At 41.8% G+C, this 19,388-nt stretch overlaps 1 protein-coding gene and 1 long non-coding RNA gene across 4 annotated transcripts in view; one reads left to right on the top strand and one right to left on the bottom strand.

Annotated features, from left to right (window-relative positions):
• Nucleotides 1–19,388, top strand: part of CREB5 (cAMP responsive element binding protein 5) — a 402,562-nt gene that overhangs the window by 368,226 nt on the left and 14,948 nt on the right. For 2 of the 3 annotated variants that reach the window (XM_059396663.1, XM_059396665.1), the window contains exons 8-9: nt 14,034–14,357; nt 18,416–18,646. In XM_059396663.1, the coding sequence (XP_059252646.1) occupies nt 14,034–14,357; nt 18,416–18,646 (555 nt within the window). The remainder of the gene's footprint in view (nt 1–14,033; nt 14,358–18,415; nt 18,647–19,388) is intronic. The other variant, XM_059396664.1, reaches the window with a different exon arrangement.
• Nucleotides 1,387–18,493, bottom strand: LOC132015846 (uncharacterized). Its single transcript, XR_009403792.1, has 3 exons — nt 18,426–18,493; nt 2,149–2,296; nt 1,387–1,746 (listed from the first exon to the last, which is right to left on the bottom strand). It is a non-coding gene; the product is annotated as an uncharacterized LOC132015846 (long non-coding RNA).

Genomic DNA, 19,388 nt, shown 5'->3' with positions numbered 1-19,388 from the left:
TGTGTGTGTGTGTGTGTAAAGTATGTATATATATAAAATATATATTTTCAAATATATTTTCATATATTTTATATATAAAATATGTATATATGTATACATATGTAAAATATGTATATATTATATATATAATGGAATATTATTCAGCCATAAAAAGAATGAAATCTTGCCGTTTGCAACAACATAGATAGAACTAGAGAGTATAATGCTAAGTGAAATAAGTCAATCAGAGAAATACAAATACCATGTGATTTCACTCATATGTGGAATTTAAGAAATAAAACAAACGAGCAAGGGGGGAAAAGAGAGAGAAAAGCCAAGAAACAGACTACTTTTTTAAGGTTTTATTTATTTATTTATTTGACAGAGAGAGCATAAGCAGGGAGAGCAAGAGAGGGAGAAACAGACTCCCTGCTGAGCAGAGAGCCTGATGCAGGGCTCGATCCCAGGACCCTGAGATCATGACCTGAGCAAAAGGCAGATGCATAATCGACTGAGCAACCCAGGTGCTCCAAGAAACAGGCTCTTGGGGTGCCTGGGTGGCTCAGGGGGTTAAAGCCTCTGCCTTCAGCTCAGGTCATGATCCCAGGGCCCTGAGACTGAGCCCTCCATCAGGCTCTCTGCTCAGCAGGGAGTCTGTTTCCTCCTCTCTCTCTCTGCCTGCTTCTCTGCCTACTTGTGATCTCCGTTTGTCAAATTAAAAAAAAAAAAAAAAAAATCTTTAGGGAAAAAAAAAAACAAGTTCTTGATGGTTACCAGAGGGGAGATGGGTGGGGGATGGGATAATAGGGGATGGGGATTAGGAGGGCACTTGTCATGATGAGCACCAGGTGATGTATGAAATTGTTGAATCACTATATTGTACACTTGACACTAATATAACACTCTGTTAACTATACTGAAATTAAAATTTTTTAAAAAGAGCTTCTAACATCTACAAGAAAATAAAATAATATAACATAATCTTAAAACAAAAGTCCTTTTCTCTGCACTGGCTTCTCAGCAGGGGACTTAACATGTCTTCACTGGAATTTCCTGTATCTCCAGAACATGGGGAGGGATTTTTGCTACCTGCTGCAGAGGCTTACTATCTGCAAAGTGCTTTGCTCTCCCTGGAAGGAAGGTTCTGACTTAGGGCAAGCTACTATAGTACTCTCAGCCCCTAGTGAGCAGTTACTTAAGAGAAATTTGGAGCCAGAAACGAAATTGCTTGAGCAAAAAAGGAGACAGATCATGAAAATGGCATTTTAAACTTGTTAGAAAATAAATTATTAGGCCATTTTCAATTAATCCACCAGAAAGCTTTCTAATTGGCATTTTCAAAATGGTACTCAGTTGTGACAATGTGATTTTTTAAAAAAGATTTTATTTATTTGGCAGAGAGGGACAGGGAGAGAGAACACAAGCAGGGGAAGCAGGAAAGGGAGAAGCAGGCTCCCTGCAGGAAGCCCAACATGGGGATCATTCCCTAGGACCCTGGGATCATGACCCGAGCCGAAGGCAGACATTCAACAGACTGAACCACCCAGGTGCCCCAACAATGTGATTTAAAGAGATGGTTCCACATTCCCCTTCCCAGCATCCCCACTAGTTTAGGCAGTAAAATGGTAGATTTAAATTTCTGGTTCATTGAGTTGTACATCAGGGAGACGACAGAAACAAAGAGATAAAAAAGCAGCTTCTCAAGGGCCTGGGATTCCACTCTCAAAAATGGGCCAAACAATTCATGTATTCTGTGGGTCAGGCCTCCTGAAACAAAAAAAGAAAAACTTCAGAGAAAACTCTAAAACTGGAGAACAGCATAGAATACTGGAAATGTTTCAATACATGGTTATTTTATTGTTTTCTTTTTTTTTCCAAAATGTGGTTATTAATGGAATTTTTTTAAAGATTTTATTTATTTATTTGACAGACAGAGATCACAAGTAGGTAGAGAGGCAGGCAGGGAGAGAGGGGGAAGCAGGCTCCCTGCTGAGCAGAAAGCCCGATATGGGGCTCGATCCCAGGACCCTGAGATCATGACCCAAGCCAAAGGCAGAGGCCCCAACCCACTGAGCCACCCAGGCGCCCCTATTAATGGAATCTTAAAAATACATGTGAGAACGAACATCATTTGGATGCACATCAGCTCAGAAATAAGTTGTTACTTACTTTTTGTTTGGCAGTGCTCTGCACCATTATCTTCAAAATTCACCATCATCAGGGCAAAATTCACAAACTCTCCTTATGCTTAACTTTCTGTACACACACCAGTAGCCAGGTTCTCCAGGAATTGTAAATGGCTCCTCTTGGAAATTGCCTATAAGGTAAACACATGGGGTGAGGTGGGGTGGGGAGGGTGTCGATGTTTTTCTGTGGCTTCCCCAAGCCCAGCTTTGTTCACCCTGGTGTGATTTGCCTAAAACACCAAAGACTGTGCTGTGAGAGTTTTTGTTAGCAATGATGTGTCTTTATTTTGAGTCTGACAGGGATCTCCAGGTCTCTGCTCAGCAGGACCAGGCAGCTCATAGGTGGCAGCAAGGATCCTTTTTTTTTTTTTTTTTTAATCATATAATGTATTATTTTTCTCAGGTACAGGTCTGTGATTCCTCAGTCTTACACAACACACAGCACTCACTACAACACATACCCTCCCCAATGCCCATCACCCAGCCATCCAACCCCTTTCCCTCCAGCAACCCTCAGGTTGTTTCCTGAGATTAAGGGTCTCTTATGGTTTGTCCCCCATTCTGGTTTCATCTTGTTTCATTCTTGATGTGCTCAGAGACTGGGGGCTGTTTAGAGATGTGCTGTTGTATGGTCTAAGGGCTGCTGAGTTGATCACTGTATAACCCAGATCTTTAACAGTCAGACCTAGAACTCTCCTTGAACAGTGTAGTGAAACTACCACAAGTTGATTTGACTGTGGACCACTAACATTTGCAAAGCTTAAAAAGGAAGTTAAGCAACACTTTAAGAATCAGAGTTTATTACAATCTCCCTCTCTACCTGCACTGTCCCCAATTCCTCTCCCTCCTCCCCTTTTCCTATTTCAGTGTTAACACACTTTAGAGAACTCAGGCAGGGGTCAGATCAGGAGGCAAAGGAGACCTGGAGAACCAGAAGATATCATTACCATTTTACCAAGGAGAAAGATAGTACAGGACACATATAGAACATGCTAGATGGATTTGGATATAGATACCAAGGGGTAGGACACCTTTTGCTTCATACAATCTACTACCCATAATTAGAGAGAAACACCTAGAGACTTCTTATTATAATAAATTTGTGGTCCCCTTGGCCAGACATCTTATGTCTCTAACAGAGACAGTAATGCACATCTTGCCATCTTCCCACAACTGGAATGAAACCAGAGGACAACGAGGAACAGCTTTCTTGGACAAGTCCCTTCAGGACGAGGCAGAGGTGTGTCCGAGAAAGTCTTTCGAATCCCTAGGAGGCCTTCTAGTTAGACTTTCAGAAACAGAAGTTTGAGTATCTGAATTACTGAGAGATGTCCTTTGGGAGTACCGGTGAGGGGGACAGTGCCCACTCAACACAGCTGTCCTCAGAAGGGCATGGGTCAGGGTCCACTGGAGGGCCCCAGGCATGTGGTGCTGAGTGGTGCCTCTACCCAAGTAGCACATTCACAAGACCTGGACTACTTCATCATGAGGTTCACCAGGAATTGCTGTACATTAAAAAGGATACAGTTTATAGAGCTAAGTGTTGACTGCTGTCCATCTTGCTTAGGATGATAGGAAGTGTCACAGTGAGGAGAAATCCTTTCTATCACTCTTCATTGCACCATGTTTTGCCAAATAATTAGGTCATCCCACTCAGGAAGGGTCCTGGGATGCACATGTGGAGTGAAGCTTGCTTTCCATGGGAACTTGAACTCTGAGTTCTCTTGACTCCTGTGCAATTAAAATCCCAAACTTAATGTTGCCTTAGCATGGATTTTCCATAGCAAATTACAAATGCGAAGTTCTATGTTTCATATATATTTTTCTAACATATGTTACTGCCTATGTTTCTGATTAAAAGCTCGTCCAAAATAAAGTAACAAAGGATTACTTTTTTCCAATAGAACTTTCTTCTTCCATAAAAGCTGGAAATAAGCCCTCACCTAAAATTACCCAGGCTTGCAGGTGCTGGGTTTTGGGGGGTGAGCAGTGTTTGCTAGCAAGACAAAGGGCATTATTCTCCCCACAACCACCACCAGAAGGTGTTCTTTCTGTGGAGAAAATTATAGGCCAGTGCTTCAAAGACATTCCATGGTTAGGCACTACTCCTGGAGACTTGCAGGCGGCAGGCAGGCAGGCAATCAACAAATATTTATTCTAAGCCCACTGTGTATTCAGCACCTTTAAAATTGCCAGGGAAACCAGCCAGGAGGCTGTAATATCTACTAGAGCCAAGTTTGTACCCAAGGTCATCCCATAGTGCTTACGGAGCTCAGTGACCTGAAGGGAGCAAGGAACCCTAAAACTATAATAAGGCAATAGCTCACCTAGATATGGGGGTATGGGTCGAATATTAAAATAAGACCCAAGAAAAGGCTCTTTAACTAGAGCTTATACTTGACAGGTGTCCCCACTTGCTTTCCTCTTAGCTCTCCGTTAACAGACCCCCAATCCCCATTCCTTGCATGAGCACATGTGCGCGCGCACATATACTACCACCACCACCATCACTATCACCTCTACCCAGAAGCTAAACCCAACTGGATTGATCAATTCATTGTATTTTTTTTTTAATGAACACTTTTTCAAAATAGGTAAACATGCCAAGATGTGTGGATATAAGAATGTTCATTGCACTATTACAGAGGGAAGAATGGTAACTGCATGTATGTCCACCAGTTGAGAATTGGAATATGGAGAAAATCCAACACCTATCAGACATGATGCTGAGATCTTTGGAAGAGGGGGCAGGGATGCAGGGACATGGGCTTGTATGGTGCACTTCATGGCCCCTGCAGAGGTGGACAGGACTCTCACTCTCTTACATTATGTTTTACAGTCTCGTTTCATTGATGCAACTGAAAGTCACATCAGCTATTTTGATGTGTGCATTACATAATGGTGCTTTATAAATTTGCACGAAATTCCTGCACCCTCTGTTATTCCACTAACTTGCCTTTGGACAGTACTGGGGTTTTGTGCGTTTGGTTTGGTTTTGTTTTTGTTAACTGAGCAGAAGATGTTACCCTGATCCCTGTTCAATTTCTCTCTTTAGACTCCTTGATGCCAGTCTGCCAAAATCTTTTCTTTTTGTATTTAATACTCTCTAACAGCTTTGAACCATACACAGTTGGTGGCTATGGCTTCTGCATTTTCTCTTTAGTTTGAAGCCAGCTAGAAGATGACAGAGCTGTAGGGAAAAGAGGGTGCCAATGTCTTTGCAGAGTAGTCAAACTCCCTGAGACATAGACAAAAATCCGGCATTGACTGTAGCCATTCAAGGGCAAAATATGTTTTTGCCTTTTATTATTCACAATACAGCATTTTACTTAAGGTGACATCAAAGTGAATATTAGTAATCCTCAGACCAAGTCAAGAGTTTCTATTGGCACCTTGTTAAAAGATGAGATTCTTACTCTGCTTTATTTTTAAAATAATTTAATTGACATCCTAGTCATATAAAATGATACAACCATGAATTTGTAAAGTATACATTTCAGGAACATTTAGTACATTCAAAATATTGTGCAATCACCACCTTTACCTAGTTCCAGAACATTCTCTCGGCCCCAAAAGAAAACCCTATACCCATTATGCAGTCACTCCTCATTCTCCCCTCCTCCCAAGCCCTGGCAAACACTTATCTGTTTTCTCTCTGTGGATTTACCTATTCTAGGCATTTTGTTTAAATTGAATCATATGAGATACGACCCTCCGTGTCTGGCTTCTTTTATTAAACATGTTTTTAAGATTCATCCTTGCTGTAGCATGTATCAGTACTTCATTCCTTTTCATCGGTGATTAATATTCTATTACTCTTTACTATGAATTTTTAAAGTTGAGAGTAAAACATAGTTTAATGTTAAGAAAAAAAATATTTTTAAATCTTATTTTGTTATTTTTCATCAGAAGCTGGTTGTACCAGCTAGAAGACAACTCCACTCTGTTCCACTAATTATCCCTTATGTCCTTATGGTTTATCATTTATACATTTTCTTTTAAGATTTGATTTATTTGAGAGAGAGAGTGTGTATGTGTACATGTGCATGTGAAAGAGCATGAGCAGGGAGGAGGGACAGAGGAGAGGGAAAAACAGACTCCCTGCAAGGATCTCCACACAGGGTTCGATGCCAGGACCCTGGTATCATGACCTGAGCTGAAGGCAGACACTTAACCGGCTGCGCCACCCGAGGGGCCATGCTTCGAAACCAAGACTTCTCACTCCAAGGCTTCTGTTCTTCTTTTGAAATCCTCTGAAACAATGAGTTTCTTTTGTTATTCTATACATCCATGCAACTCATTTCTCCAGCAGATTCCTACCTCACAGAGACTTCAACTCAGATTCTTCCTCGGATGGGATTGGGAGCTCTGGATTCTGCCCTCATTTGTTGGGTAGATTAAGGCACACAGCTAAAGTGGTTTACTTACCTAAAGGACTGAAAGCAGTCTTATAACAGAATTAACACTAGCACTGGCTCTCAGAATGTCAGTTTGTTCTGAAATTCACTAAAACGTGTAGCCTCTTAAAATGCTCACCATCCTGCTGATTTATAAAAGGTAGCTACTGAGTCAAAGAGATGCAGGGAAGTGGTATCCGAAATAAAATAATTCTATAAATGTGCCTTCATTAACTTCTTCATTTAATAAGAATCTTCAAAGGCTCACTCTTACAAGACTGTAATTGATATATGATTTGGATATTAATAGGAAAAAGGCTGGCAGGGAAATTGCTAAGATTTCTCTCTGGGGCTTGGTTGGCTTTTTAACCACCACAGTTTAACATATCACCTAGCACTTAGGTCTGCTTTTCCTCATTTTAGAAGTTATATCCACAAGTGGAAAATGGGAGAGTGAAATCAAACACCAAATCTTTTCCTTGCTTTCATTAAAACTGATGAAGTTCTATTTTTCTGAGGTCTCATTCTTATTTGTGAGTTGTCCTTCCATCATTTTCCAGGGTACTGTTGATTTATAATACATTTGTGGGGGGGGTGGTTAGTAATTACATTATCTCTAATATCTTTAGGGTTAATACTTTTTAGTGACAACATGACAAAAAGTAAGAATATTTTTTCCTTCTCAACTTTATAACATCTTGCCCTTCCCGGATCATATCTCCTTCCAACCTGGTAGACTTATTTGAAACTTACTCTCCAAACCAAACCTAAAGCAAATCAATACTTACATTATGAAACCATCAGAGCTAAATAAACCACTGAGTTACATTATGAAAGTTTTGAAAAGAAAGGTATTTTATTCTAAGCAATTAATCCAGGTATAATTTTAGTTAATTATCTCAACGATGATCCTGAAATAAATGTGCATTTTAAGATCCATGATGCTATCAGAGTTATAGGATCTTTTTCAATGGATATCTTGATGCCCAGGTGTGAATCTGGGCATTAAAACGATTTCCAGGGGCACCTGGGTCGGTCAGTCAGTTGAATGGCTAGCTCTTGATTTCAGCTCAGATGTGGATCACAGATCCTTATATCAGGCTCTGCACTTAGCTGGGAGTCTGCTTGGGGATTTTCTCTGTCTCCCACTGCCCCTCCCCCTGCTAGCCCTCACTCTTTCTCTCTCTCTGAAATAAATAAATATTTAAAAAAAAAAAAAGTATTGGCACATGGCACATGGCAAAATAAAGCTCAAAGTTTATGTGCCTGACGTGTGGCATTATATGACCGGTCTCTTTCTGCCCATCCCTATCTCTCCTCAAGTTTGGGAAGCACTGGGGATCCCAACTGGCCATGTAATAGTCATAAAATTCAGTAGATAAATATCAGGTTTTGTTTTTTGATTTTGTTATTTTTGTTTTGTTACTAATTCAGAGACTTAAAATCAGAAATCCTTGACATCTAGAGCAAGTCAGGAGTCACCGACACTGCAAAGCACCCCTCTGGTGAAGGCACACGGGCTCATACCAGTGACCATGTGGACCATTCAGAAGCCTGTGCTGGCCGTCCTACCTGATTAGTTATGTTTGAAGAAGAGAAAGAAATAAAATTACATTTCGAGCAATACCTTGGGGAGGCCGCTGATGGCAATTATCCTGTGTTCGAAAGGAAATGCGAATATGGATTTTGCCCTTTTTATACAGATAGGCTCTTACTTGTGGTCAACTCCACAACACTACATTTTGATGTTATCACATTTTTTTCTGGAACAAAACCCAACAGCCGTTTTTAATGAAAACCTTTCTCCAAAGAATGTTCCAACCTTCCCCACCCCCACCCAGCTGAATTTCAAATAATGTTTAATTCGGCTTGGCTTTCAGAGTCTGTAAAACATAAGCAATCGGCTGCGCTGAAGATGGAGGAGAAATGTTTTTACAGTTCCACAAATGTTTCTAATTGGCAAGAGCGAGTTGTTAATGGGAGATAAATTGCCTGCGGTGGGTGTGGGTGGGTGTGTCACGTGCGTGTGTGCTCACGCAGGCCCACATGCAGGCAACCAGTGGCCGTAATGACGTGCTGGTGTACCTGGGCTTCTCCAGGTGTGCAACACTGCCAACCACCCAGAGCCGGAGATTCGGTGGGGGCCGGGGGGCATGGTTGAGCCCCTGTGGCAGGGCAGAACCAGGGATGGGGACGGGGACAAGGTCCATAGCCGGTTTCTGAACAGGACTCAATCCTGGGCAGCGGGCCCACCACTCTCCCATCGGGAACAGTGAACAAGGATCTTGTAAAATACACAGACCGAAGGAAAATGACCCTTATTGACTGAAACCAGCTGTGTCAGGCTTCTCGCTGTCTCTCTTGATTTGCTCTCTCAAATAAATGGATGTGGTAGAGGATGAGAGAAAGTAAACAGAATCATTTTTTCTCTCGTGCAGCCACACCTCAGTAAGAGCCTGGTTTTTATAGCTGAAAAATATATGTTTATTTGCTCATTAATTTTCCTCTCTCTCCCTTGCCATTTCTTGGCATTCGGTAGAATGTTATTTAAAACAAGACACAGTTCAGCTTCAAAAAGAAAAACCATTCTGCAAAATACAGCTTGGACTCATTTAATGGTCATTCATCATCTCTGAAAGAGTGGGGTACAAATCTCTTTATTTGGTATACTGTGATGATTTACCCTGCAATGATTCATGTTGGCACGAGGATACAGGGAAGCAAGTATGTTCTTTAGGACTTTCAGAAGTGCCCCGATAACCATTTAGTGGCACTGCTTTCCTTCAAAGACGACATAGGCTGGTGTTCGGATGGTGGGCTCAACCCCAAGGCCTGAGGTTCTCTAAAGGGTGCTTGAAAATCTTCATTTCCTTGCCAAAGTGTGTGTGTTTTCTCCCCAGTGCTGAGAAAGCTTTGGTTTTATTATCTTCCATTTCCTTCCAGTAGTGGCAAATAACGACATGCCTAACGCAGTGCCTGGCACATGGTAGAAGCTCCATCAATACTTGTTGAGGGAAAAAATAATTAAATGGAATGTTATAAGCCGTATTAGTATTATCGTCTTGGCATGAAATATGCAACAATGGACTTGAGGCCATCAAGTAATTTCCCTTATCAGGATAAGCTAATTATTTGAGATGAAGATCTGATGCAGAGCATTTATTGGTCAGGCTCCATTTGCTCCTTATTTAAGGTGAGAAAGTTGTTTGTAGGATTGAAGGGATAACATAGTGACCCACGACTACATAGCTTTTCAATTTTCCATAACACTTTTTCAGGAAAGGGTTTCAAGAGAAAGTTAAGCCACATTCCTTTTGTTTCTTTACGTTTAATTTTTTCCTTTATCATTTTTCGGAGGGCAGGCTAGGTGTGGAGCGGGAAGCTCTCTTGACAGTATTTCTACTGCCTGTCTGCCTGCGTGACTTCTGTAGTCTTTTCTGCCGACTTTGGTTGACTGATGGAGTCATCCCTCCAGACAAATAGCACCTGCAGTGATCCAAGATGAAAATGCTGCATCCTCATGAGCCTCAGAGGTTTCTTTTATTCATTCATTCCTTCATCTATTCTTCGTTCATCTTTACCTTCATTACCAAACTATGAATTTAGTGCCTACTACATACTAGGCCCTGTGCTAAAGCTGCCACTTTAACAGCTGTGCAAAATCCAAGGTGGGTCCTGCTCTCATGAAGCTTTACAGTTTGGAATGGTTGATGGATATGAACTGAATAATCACATTAAAAATCATAACTACAGATTGAAATTAGAAGAGGAATATGACCCTACTGGGACTATGCAATAATAGGAATTGATTTTTACCAGGAGACCAGGGAGAATTTTACTAAGAAGGAACCAAGAGCTAAGCGCTATGAAATGTCTGAAGAGGGAGGCCTGGGTGGCAGAGTCCGTTGAGCATCCGACTCTTGGTTTTGTCTCAGGTTGTGATCTCATGGGTCAGGGTTGGGAGCCCCCGCCTGAGGCTCTGGGCAGGGCAGGTGGGGAGTCTGCTTGAAGATTCTCTCCCTCTGCCCCTCCCCCCACTCACGTGCACTCTCTCGCTTTCTCCCTAAAATAAGTAATTCTTCTAAAAATAAAATGTCTGAAGAAAGGGAAAGAACATTTCAGGCAAGAAGACTATCAAATGCAAAGTCCTGTGGAACTGCGTGGGAAGAGCAAGGGCTGATGGGAAGACAGGGCCACACCCCTCAGTGTCTGCGCATACGCCATATTGTCTTCTGAACATTAGAAAGACAAAAGGGTCATAAACCCAAAGGTGAGGAGGAAGTGGGGACAAGAAAGAAGGGACACATGGACTTTATCAGAGTGGGGGGAGGGCGAGTGGGGAGGGGAAATACAAGTATCCATTCTTCACAAATATAACAGAGGAGGTGATCCCCATAGGCCCAGGATCCTTTGCTGCACTGGAGCTTCCTGGAAATTCTTGTATTTGCGCTTCTGTCTGCCAAGTTTCAGAAAGAGTGTATTTGGATCTTCATTGTGTGTCTGAGTAACCATACGCTGGACCACACAGCAATGGCATCTTGTCTTTTCATTTTATCATAGACCTATCTCTTCTTTCGGCCTTTCTTTGGATGATAAGGAGGTGGCATAAAATAGTTCATAATTGTTTTTGGCAAGTGTGCATGGTGTGCCTTCTGGCACCTTCTTTCTTGGTTTAGAGAATAGGCTGTGGAGGTAGCATGCCTCTACAGATCTCTCTAGTGGTGTGTGAGCTTGGGCCGGTGGCTTAGTCTCTCTTTTAGCCTTGCAGGATTGGTCTAAGGATTAGGGGAGACTGAGGAGTGGCGTGTGGCAAGTGCTTGAATAATGCCAGCCATGGTTATTAGCTGGTTTTACTCATATAGAAAGGTGTCGAAGATCTATTGTTAAGGAGAACAAAGGCAAATTACTTGGGACTGGTGTTTAGCAGGAGAAGAGTAGGCAGGTGCCTTTAGTCTTTCACCCCATATTCTTATGATAGTTGATTTTTTTTTTACGACATAGCTATATGTTTTCATAATAATGAAACTGCAAAAAACAGTTGAGAAAATTTATCAACACTACCTAATTTCAAAAAACAAAAACAAAACAACAACAGTGATTTCATTATAATCTTTTCCATAATTTTCTTCACCCTTAAGTTTGGAGATCTCATTTGGAAACTTTTCTTGGGCTAAAGAAGCACATATCTAAAGTCCAGCAATTCATTTTATTTTATTACTTCTTTTGCTTATGTTATATTCAAAGAAGAATCTAAGTTCCATGCTATTACTATCCCCCTGTGATAAAATTATTCTCCTTATTCCTCTGCCTCTGCATATGCATGTAGAAAAATGCGACTCAGCCACCAATATAAACAGTGTGTTTGGTTCATTGGTTGCTGACTTTACTTTCAACCATTGCTTAAATTTTTGTAACAAGCGTTTTTATAAAAATAATGAAATCATTTCAAAAACTGGAGTTGAGGAGTATGAGTTCACTTTTCTGTGTAGCAATAAACACAATACCCAGCATCTAATCTTTCCCAGGGATTCAGGAAGCTTAACTTCTTCAGGATTACTACGATGAAGGTCAGGAGATGATACTCATGAAAGAGGAAGCAAGTAGGCTTACTGGTCACTGAATCTGGATGTAGGAAATGTTTTCAATGATTATCTAATGTTAAGATAAAGTCTGCCACATACTACCCTCCCTTTTATTTTCTTTTTCTTTATAAGTGGAGGTTCTTGGGACGCCTGGGTGGCTCAGTCGATTATGCATCTGCTTTTGACTCAGGTCATGATCCCAGGGTCCTGGGATCCAGTCCTGCTTTGGGCTCCCTCAGTGGGGAGCCTGCTTCTCCCTCTATTCCCCACTTGTGCTTTTTCTCTCACTATCTCTGCCTCTGTCTCTCAAGTAAATAAATGACAAACACTCACACATGGAGGTTCTTTGTGTTTAACTAAAGGTTTTGATGAATTCAATTGGTATTCAACAATAGCTTACTCTACCCAGTCGAGAATCATTAATATTATACAGGGCTGGAACATGGTTGCTTTGATGCTCATTTAAATACAACTCTTCCTTTCTGCAGTGATTGAACAACACTGTTATTAATTAGATAAGAATACAAATCTGGAGAGAACTTTGAGTCCCCTAGCAAATATTTCATGGAGCCAGCGTGAGCTTGCCAACCAGACTAACATCACTACAGAAGATACGTTTCCAAGGAATAACTGTATTATACAGTACTTAGCACATTGTGCCCCTCAGGATATGATGATAATTGCCTGTGTACAAGAAAAGGCAATTTTGAAGAAACTGTGACTAAGCTGATTACCAACTGATTCTTTAAATCGGGGCCAACAAACTATGGCCCATGGGCCAAATCTGGCCCGCTGCCTAATTTTGCAAAGCGTCTGAGCTAAAAATGTTTTTTACATTTTTAAGTGATGAAAAATCAAAAGTAGAATAGCATTTCATGTCATGTGGAAATTATATGGGATTCAAACTTCCTGTCCCTGAATAAAGTTGTGTTAGAATACAGCATGCTCATTCATTTACACACTGTCTACAGCTGCTTTTGCCCCAAAAGAGCAGAATTCAGTAATTGTGACAGAGAGCATAAGGCGTGCCATGATAAAAATATTTACTGACTTTTTCTAGAAAAGGTTTGCTGATCCCAACTTCAGATTCAGGTAGAAGTCATTTATGTGCACGTCTGTGTGCTTGTTAATGGATAATACTGTGGGGTTAGAAATATACCCAATGATATGGCCATCAAAGAAGCTCTAGAATGCAGTCCTCCAAATCTTTCTGGGTCCCTCATTTCCTTCCCAAAATAAGAAGTTACTGCATGAGAGACATCAGGTTATCAGGAAGGACTTTGAGAGATCTCATGATAACAAATGGAGAAGACCTACCTACTGCCTCCAAAAGTTATAGATCATGAATCTAATTTAAAACCCAAAATAACATCAGTACTCTCCCTGTATTCTGAAATTTGAAGTTATTTCCTCTTTGTACTCAAGAAGTCTTTTGAGAGGAAGAAGTCTTTCATTCTTGTGAGCCTTACAAAATACAGTGCTGTATCAGATGTGCTGTTCGTTCAGTGGCATTATCATATTAAGTGGTTTTATTTGGTTTATGCTTATATTCAGCTGCTGATAGGATATGGTGATAATCGATATTAGGAAATTAGTATGAAATACCTTTTAGTAGACTGTCTAAATCTTGACAGGATATCCTGCTTACCTGCTGTGACAGTTGAATTAACATTTCCAGCTGATATTGACCCTCCTACCTACTAAAATATAGATGAAAACTTGAAATTAATATAAAAGTCATAGCACCAACCAGTAAACAAATGTTAGCATTATTATTACTAGCAGGAGCACCATAACATGGAATTGAAAATATGAGTCCTTTTGATTCAAAATCCCTCTTCTGTACACAACTGACCTCAGTTGTCCCCTCTTGTTTTGTTCTGTTTCAGAGGTTGAAGGCCGCGTTGACTCACCACCCTGCTGCCATGTCAAATGGGAATATGAACACCATGGGACACATGATGGAAATGATGGGCTCCCGGCAGGACCAGACGCCACACCATCACATGCACTCACACCCGCATCAGCACCAGACACTGCCAGCCCATCACCCGTACCCACACCAGCACCAGCACCCAGCCCACCACCCTCACCCTCAACCCCATCACCAGCAGAACCACCCACATCATCACTCCCACTCCCACCTCCACGCGCACCCTGCACATCACCAGACCTCGCCACACCCACCCCTGCACTCCGGCAACCAAGCACAGGTAGAGCCTTTTATGATCTCTTTCCCCCTTGTTGTTGTCAGTGTGAGCTCTGATGCGGGGCCCATTGGCAGCAAGCTGGTTTGACGAGCTTGGGTGTTCTGTCTGACACTTGGGGGGGCTCTGTTCTTTCTTAGGAGGTAAGGGTGACCCATAAGGCCCTCCCAGATCCTAGTTTCTAGAAATAATATGGTAAATACCAGTTCTAGTCCCTGGGGGCAAATGTAAGCTTCAAGTTCTCCAAAATCTGTTTTTTGTTTTTGTTTTTGCAGTGAGTTACAAAGGTAACTCTAAAAAAAGTAATACTGATGGAAGGATTAGGAAAAACTGAAGCATCTGAGGAAAGATGTGAATAAAGAATGAGGAAAATAAGTTAATCCTAGCTGTGTTTTTAACTGCAGTGCTTTTTCACGTAAAAACTCAATTTTGACACCTCTAAAATGGAAGTTAAATACAATGGACAGTCTTCTGGATAAAACCAAATGCTAAAAAGCTAAAGAATAACAGTTCTAGGCAGACAAAGAAGCTGGGTAAGGATGATAGGGCATAAGGTGCTGGGTAAATGAGGAAGAGAAGTGACTCATGCCACCTAGTGTGAAATGCGTTGGAGGGAGCCGACAGAGAGCCAAGCTCTGTAGATGATTGGTTCTAGAGAAAGGCCAAATCCCAGGGGTGGAGAGTCACCAGAAGTGGCTAGAAAGAAAGCCAGCATTTAGACGCAACTGAAAGAGGGTTGGGGGACCAGGCAGACGTTATGTCACCCAGCCCAAGAAGAGAGGCGGGTCCGTGTATCCGAGTAAGTTTTAGTAAGTGGAGGAAGGGCATGTCTAGGAGCATGGCTGGCCCTAGATACTTTGGATCTTTAAGCAGGATGAACTTTGTCAGTCCCCTCCACCCATTCTACACTGCCAGGTTCCAACCAGTTGGGTCAGAGTGGTGTTGGGAGCTTGGAATCTCCAAATAACACTTATTCACCATCTCTTCCATCGTCTGCCTCCAGACCTCACCCAAGGTAGTTTGGGACCTTTAGAACCCTCTCCTCTATTACACACCAAACTTGGACGGCCACCCACAAAATGGGTCATTCACAAGTATTCTCTGTTCTATTCAATAGATAAGCTTGTTCATTAGGTCAGCTGACTTTTGCAAAGGTAGTTAGAGGAGTTCTATATAGTGAGGAAGAGTGCAGGCTTTGGAGTGAGAAATCTGTAAATTCTTTTCCCACCTTACTTGCTATGTGACTATAGTCGGTCAGCTAACTCCCTGAGCTTCCATGGTCCATTTGCAAAATGGGGTAATGGTAGACAAAACTCATAGACTTTTAGGAGTATTAAGACTATGTTTGTAAAGCTCCTGACACAGGAATCAATACATGTTAGGCATGATTAATTTCCAAACTGAAGTAATATGATAGATGTTTACCAAGCGGTTCATCAATAAAATGCCACCCGAAGCACCTTTTTAGTCAAATGCCATAGTAGGACATGGAGACCTTTAGAAGGGACAGAGAAAACTAGAAGTGCAAAGACAGGCAAATAAATTCACATGTGCACTTTTTTTTTTTTAAGGAAAAGGATAACATCAAGCTTTGGTTGCCTTGTCAGCTAGTTACTTCACAGACAAGTTTAACCGTTAGTTGCATATAAAAGCCATTCATTAGCTAATTACCAATTAGCCAATTGCCCTCCATTTCAAGTCAGTAAGTGGCCAATTGTATATGCAATTAGTTAATTGCTATTATAATTAGCTGCACAAACAGTTGCTTTTTAATCCCATACTAAAGAGAAAGAATACAGATTACTCTTGTTAAAATTTGAACAAGATCATTCAGACAGTACTCAAAATGCCACTCTTAAATTGTATGAACTTGGCTGATTACAGAGATCTTGTCATATTGCTTAAGCGTATAATGATTAAAGCATTAGGAACAGAAGTTTATTAAGGCCCTCCCAACTGTGAGATTCTAATATGACTTGGAATAAATTTGTCTTTATGAAATAACAAATCGTTATTTTTTAATCAAAACTTCAGAGCCTCTATGCCAACAGAATTCTATTTTAAAAATAAGTAACGATAATTACCAAGGGCATAAATTCTGGTCTTAGGGCTGCATTTGCACTTCCTCCTGGCTGCTTAGGATTCTCTTGCATGTACAGATGTGCTTTCTGAGTCCTGGTGTCACTCCTCAGTCACTAGAGATTCGTCTTATCCAAACTCCACTTTGAAACCTGAACCTGGACTGAGCCTGTAACCATCACATAACTTACCCTGTTGGGAAAAGGCACAGGACAAGTGTCAGAGATAGAGCTTGGTTGAAGTTGGAGTGGGAGAATGTAAGGCCTTGGCAATGGAGAGCCAAACCCAGTTTTGCCTACTTAAGAATCTTGTCCAGTGCTGACAACTAGACATCACGAATTCTCAAAATGTATAGGCAAAAATAGCCAAGTTTGCAGATTCCTTTCTAATGCTTTGCTTTGAGGTCATTAGCTCAGCACCTAGCACCTGAAATGACAAGTGCTATACCTTTGCCAGTAACAAGGATTACATCTTCACCAGCCACTCTGGTGAGTAAGACCTTCAACGGTTAATTCATTGTGTTATTTCTCTGTGATAGGGAGGAAAGGAATCACCAATAAGCAATTTTAGAAAATGTCTCTGGTTTAAATAAAATGACCAATGTGCAGTCCAACTTCAGTCCTAAGCCTAATTCTTCTACAGTGAGTTATATTTGCTTTGATAGAGTTTAATATAAAAATATATCACTTTCAGTCAGCTGATGTCAACTAGTAGCCATGATTAGTACAATTACAGTCATTCTGATTGATTTCAGTGACAGAATTAGAATGTGGTAGGAAAAGTTGCTGCGCTTTCTTTTAAACACTTTTTTGTTGTTGTTGTTGTCTATTTCTGTAGGTTGAAGGTCTCTTATAAAACAACTTTATAGATATTACAGCCATAAGTCTGAGGGACTGAGAAATGAGAAGGGGAAAAAAAAAGCCACCCTATATTGAGAGCGAAGAAAGGGAAAAGGAGTGTGGTACATTAGGGAAGGCATTAGGTGTCCAGACACATAAAGAGGCAGTCGTGGAAATTTCGCTCAGTGCTATGTGTCAGCCTCATGAAGGGACATAAAGCTGTATGGGCATGAGTCTCCAAAACTTTAGATACTGCTGAGCCCTTTGTAGCTCTTAGAAGGAATCTAGGAGTATAGTAAAAAGTTTTAATACAGTGCTTTGCCACTGCTAGGGTTTCCTTACAATATAAGTGTGTGGTGACTCCCAACCATCCCTCCCTGCAGCACAGACAAGGTGTATCACAGACCTCAGGGCCGCTCTGGGCATCCCTCACATAGGCCCCGCTTCTAGCCACCTGGAAAAGCCTGTCTCCGGCAGAGCTCCAAGGAGCAGATGGACCCACCTGGAATTTGCAGGTCCAACTAGACCCTTTGTGCTAAGAGCTCTGAAATGGAAAAAATAGGATTTCATCTGCTTTCCGGGCTTCAGAGGGTTCTTTTGGTGGGAGTCACAGTGATGATTATGTCCCAGAGGTGTGTTCTAGGAACATGGTTTTAACACCAGGAGAATGGAAGCCTGCCCAGAAGGAGCTTTCTGCAGATGACAGAAGATGCATCAGTATTAGGACAATAATCCTGCTCTCTCTCTTCTCACCTGCAGTCCTGCATTGGCACATTAAACTTTATAAAATGGACCTTAAATAAAACATGTTTAACATCTGAAGGAGAAAAAAACAAAACATAACAAAAAAAAAAAACCGTTTCCTCTGCCATGATTCAGCCAAATGCCTGTCAGGGAAAAATCTATTTGACTCTGTTTCACAAGTCGTTTCTACGTCTTGCCAAAATATCACAGAAGATAGTTCGGCAATGCTTTTTCTTTTCATGAGCATGATTTCACTGTTGACTTCGCTCTTAGAAAACAAGTCTGATCTGCTTACTAAAGCAGCCGACCCTCTGTGCTTTGTGTTCCAACACCAGCTTGGGTTTCCTCTCTCACCCAGCATGTTCCTTCTCTGCCCCCCCCCGCCCCCCCCCTCGTGCCCAGCAGGTCTCACCAGCGACACAACAGATGCAGCCAACCCAGACAATACAGCCGCCCCAGCCCACAGGGGGCCGCCGGCGAAGGGTGGTGGACGAGGATCCCGACGAGAGGCGGAGGAAATTTCTGGAACGGAACCGGGCAGCTGCCACCCGCTGCAGACAGAAGAGGAAGGTCTGGGTGATGTCACTGGAAAAGAAAGCAGAAGAACTCACCCAGACAAACATGCAGCTTCAGGTGCAGGCCACTGTCTCTTTTCTCGGGACTCAAAGGCCCTGTGTACGGTTGGCATTTCCTGCCTCCCGGCGGGCACTTGTTGACCTAAGCAGTACTACCTCACATTCGCCCACAGAGCAACTGCACTTACTTCCCAAGTTTATTCACTCTAGGACCCTGTACAAAACAAAATAAGTGTTCAGTTTCAACCCAACCTGTCTACGAAGCTCTGAGGAGGGAGAGCCTGCTCAGCTGAGTTATAGGGCTGAGAGCACTGGCTTTGGTTGGACGGAGGTCCACACTCTTGTTCAGCAATTAGTTGTGTTTAACCTCCATGGCTCTCGGTCTCCTCATCTATAAAATGGGAATCGTAGAGTTGTTGGGAGTCATAAGTGAACTCATGTCTACAAAGCAGTTTTCCCAGTATCTAGCACATAATAAATCTTCAGCCCAACCATAGTTCTTTATATTCACCAGGGAGAGGGTGGCTTTGAGTCCCACTAGGTTACCTCTGTTTTGGTTTCATGGAAGAAAGGAACATTTATAGTTGTTGTTTTACTCTATAAGAAAAGACATGTTCCCATCTCATTTTCAAACTCAACAAGATTTGAATGTTGTGGGATATTTCCCTTTCGTGGGTCGCTCAGTGGGGGACATTTTTTCAACAAGGCCCCTTTAGGGAACATTTGCGAGAAGGAGAGAAAAGTCTTGTACCAGGGCCTCTGTGGCAGACTTCATGCCATACAAATGATACGCCCCGGGA

This window comes from Mustela nigripes, chromosome 4 (genome assembly GCF_022355385.1).
Source record: "Mustela nigripes isolate SB6536 chromosome 4, MUSNIG.SB6536, whole genome shotgun sequence".
NCBI lineage: Eukaryota > Metazoa > Chordata > Mammalia > Carnivora > Mustelidae > Mustela > Mustela nigripes.
Note: the sequence above shows the minus strand (reverse complement) of the source record. Positions and strands in the feature narration are given on the sequence as shown.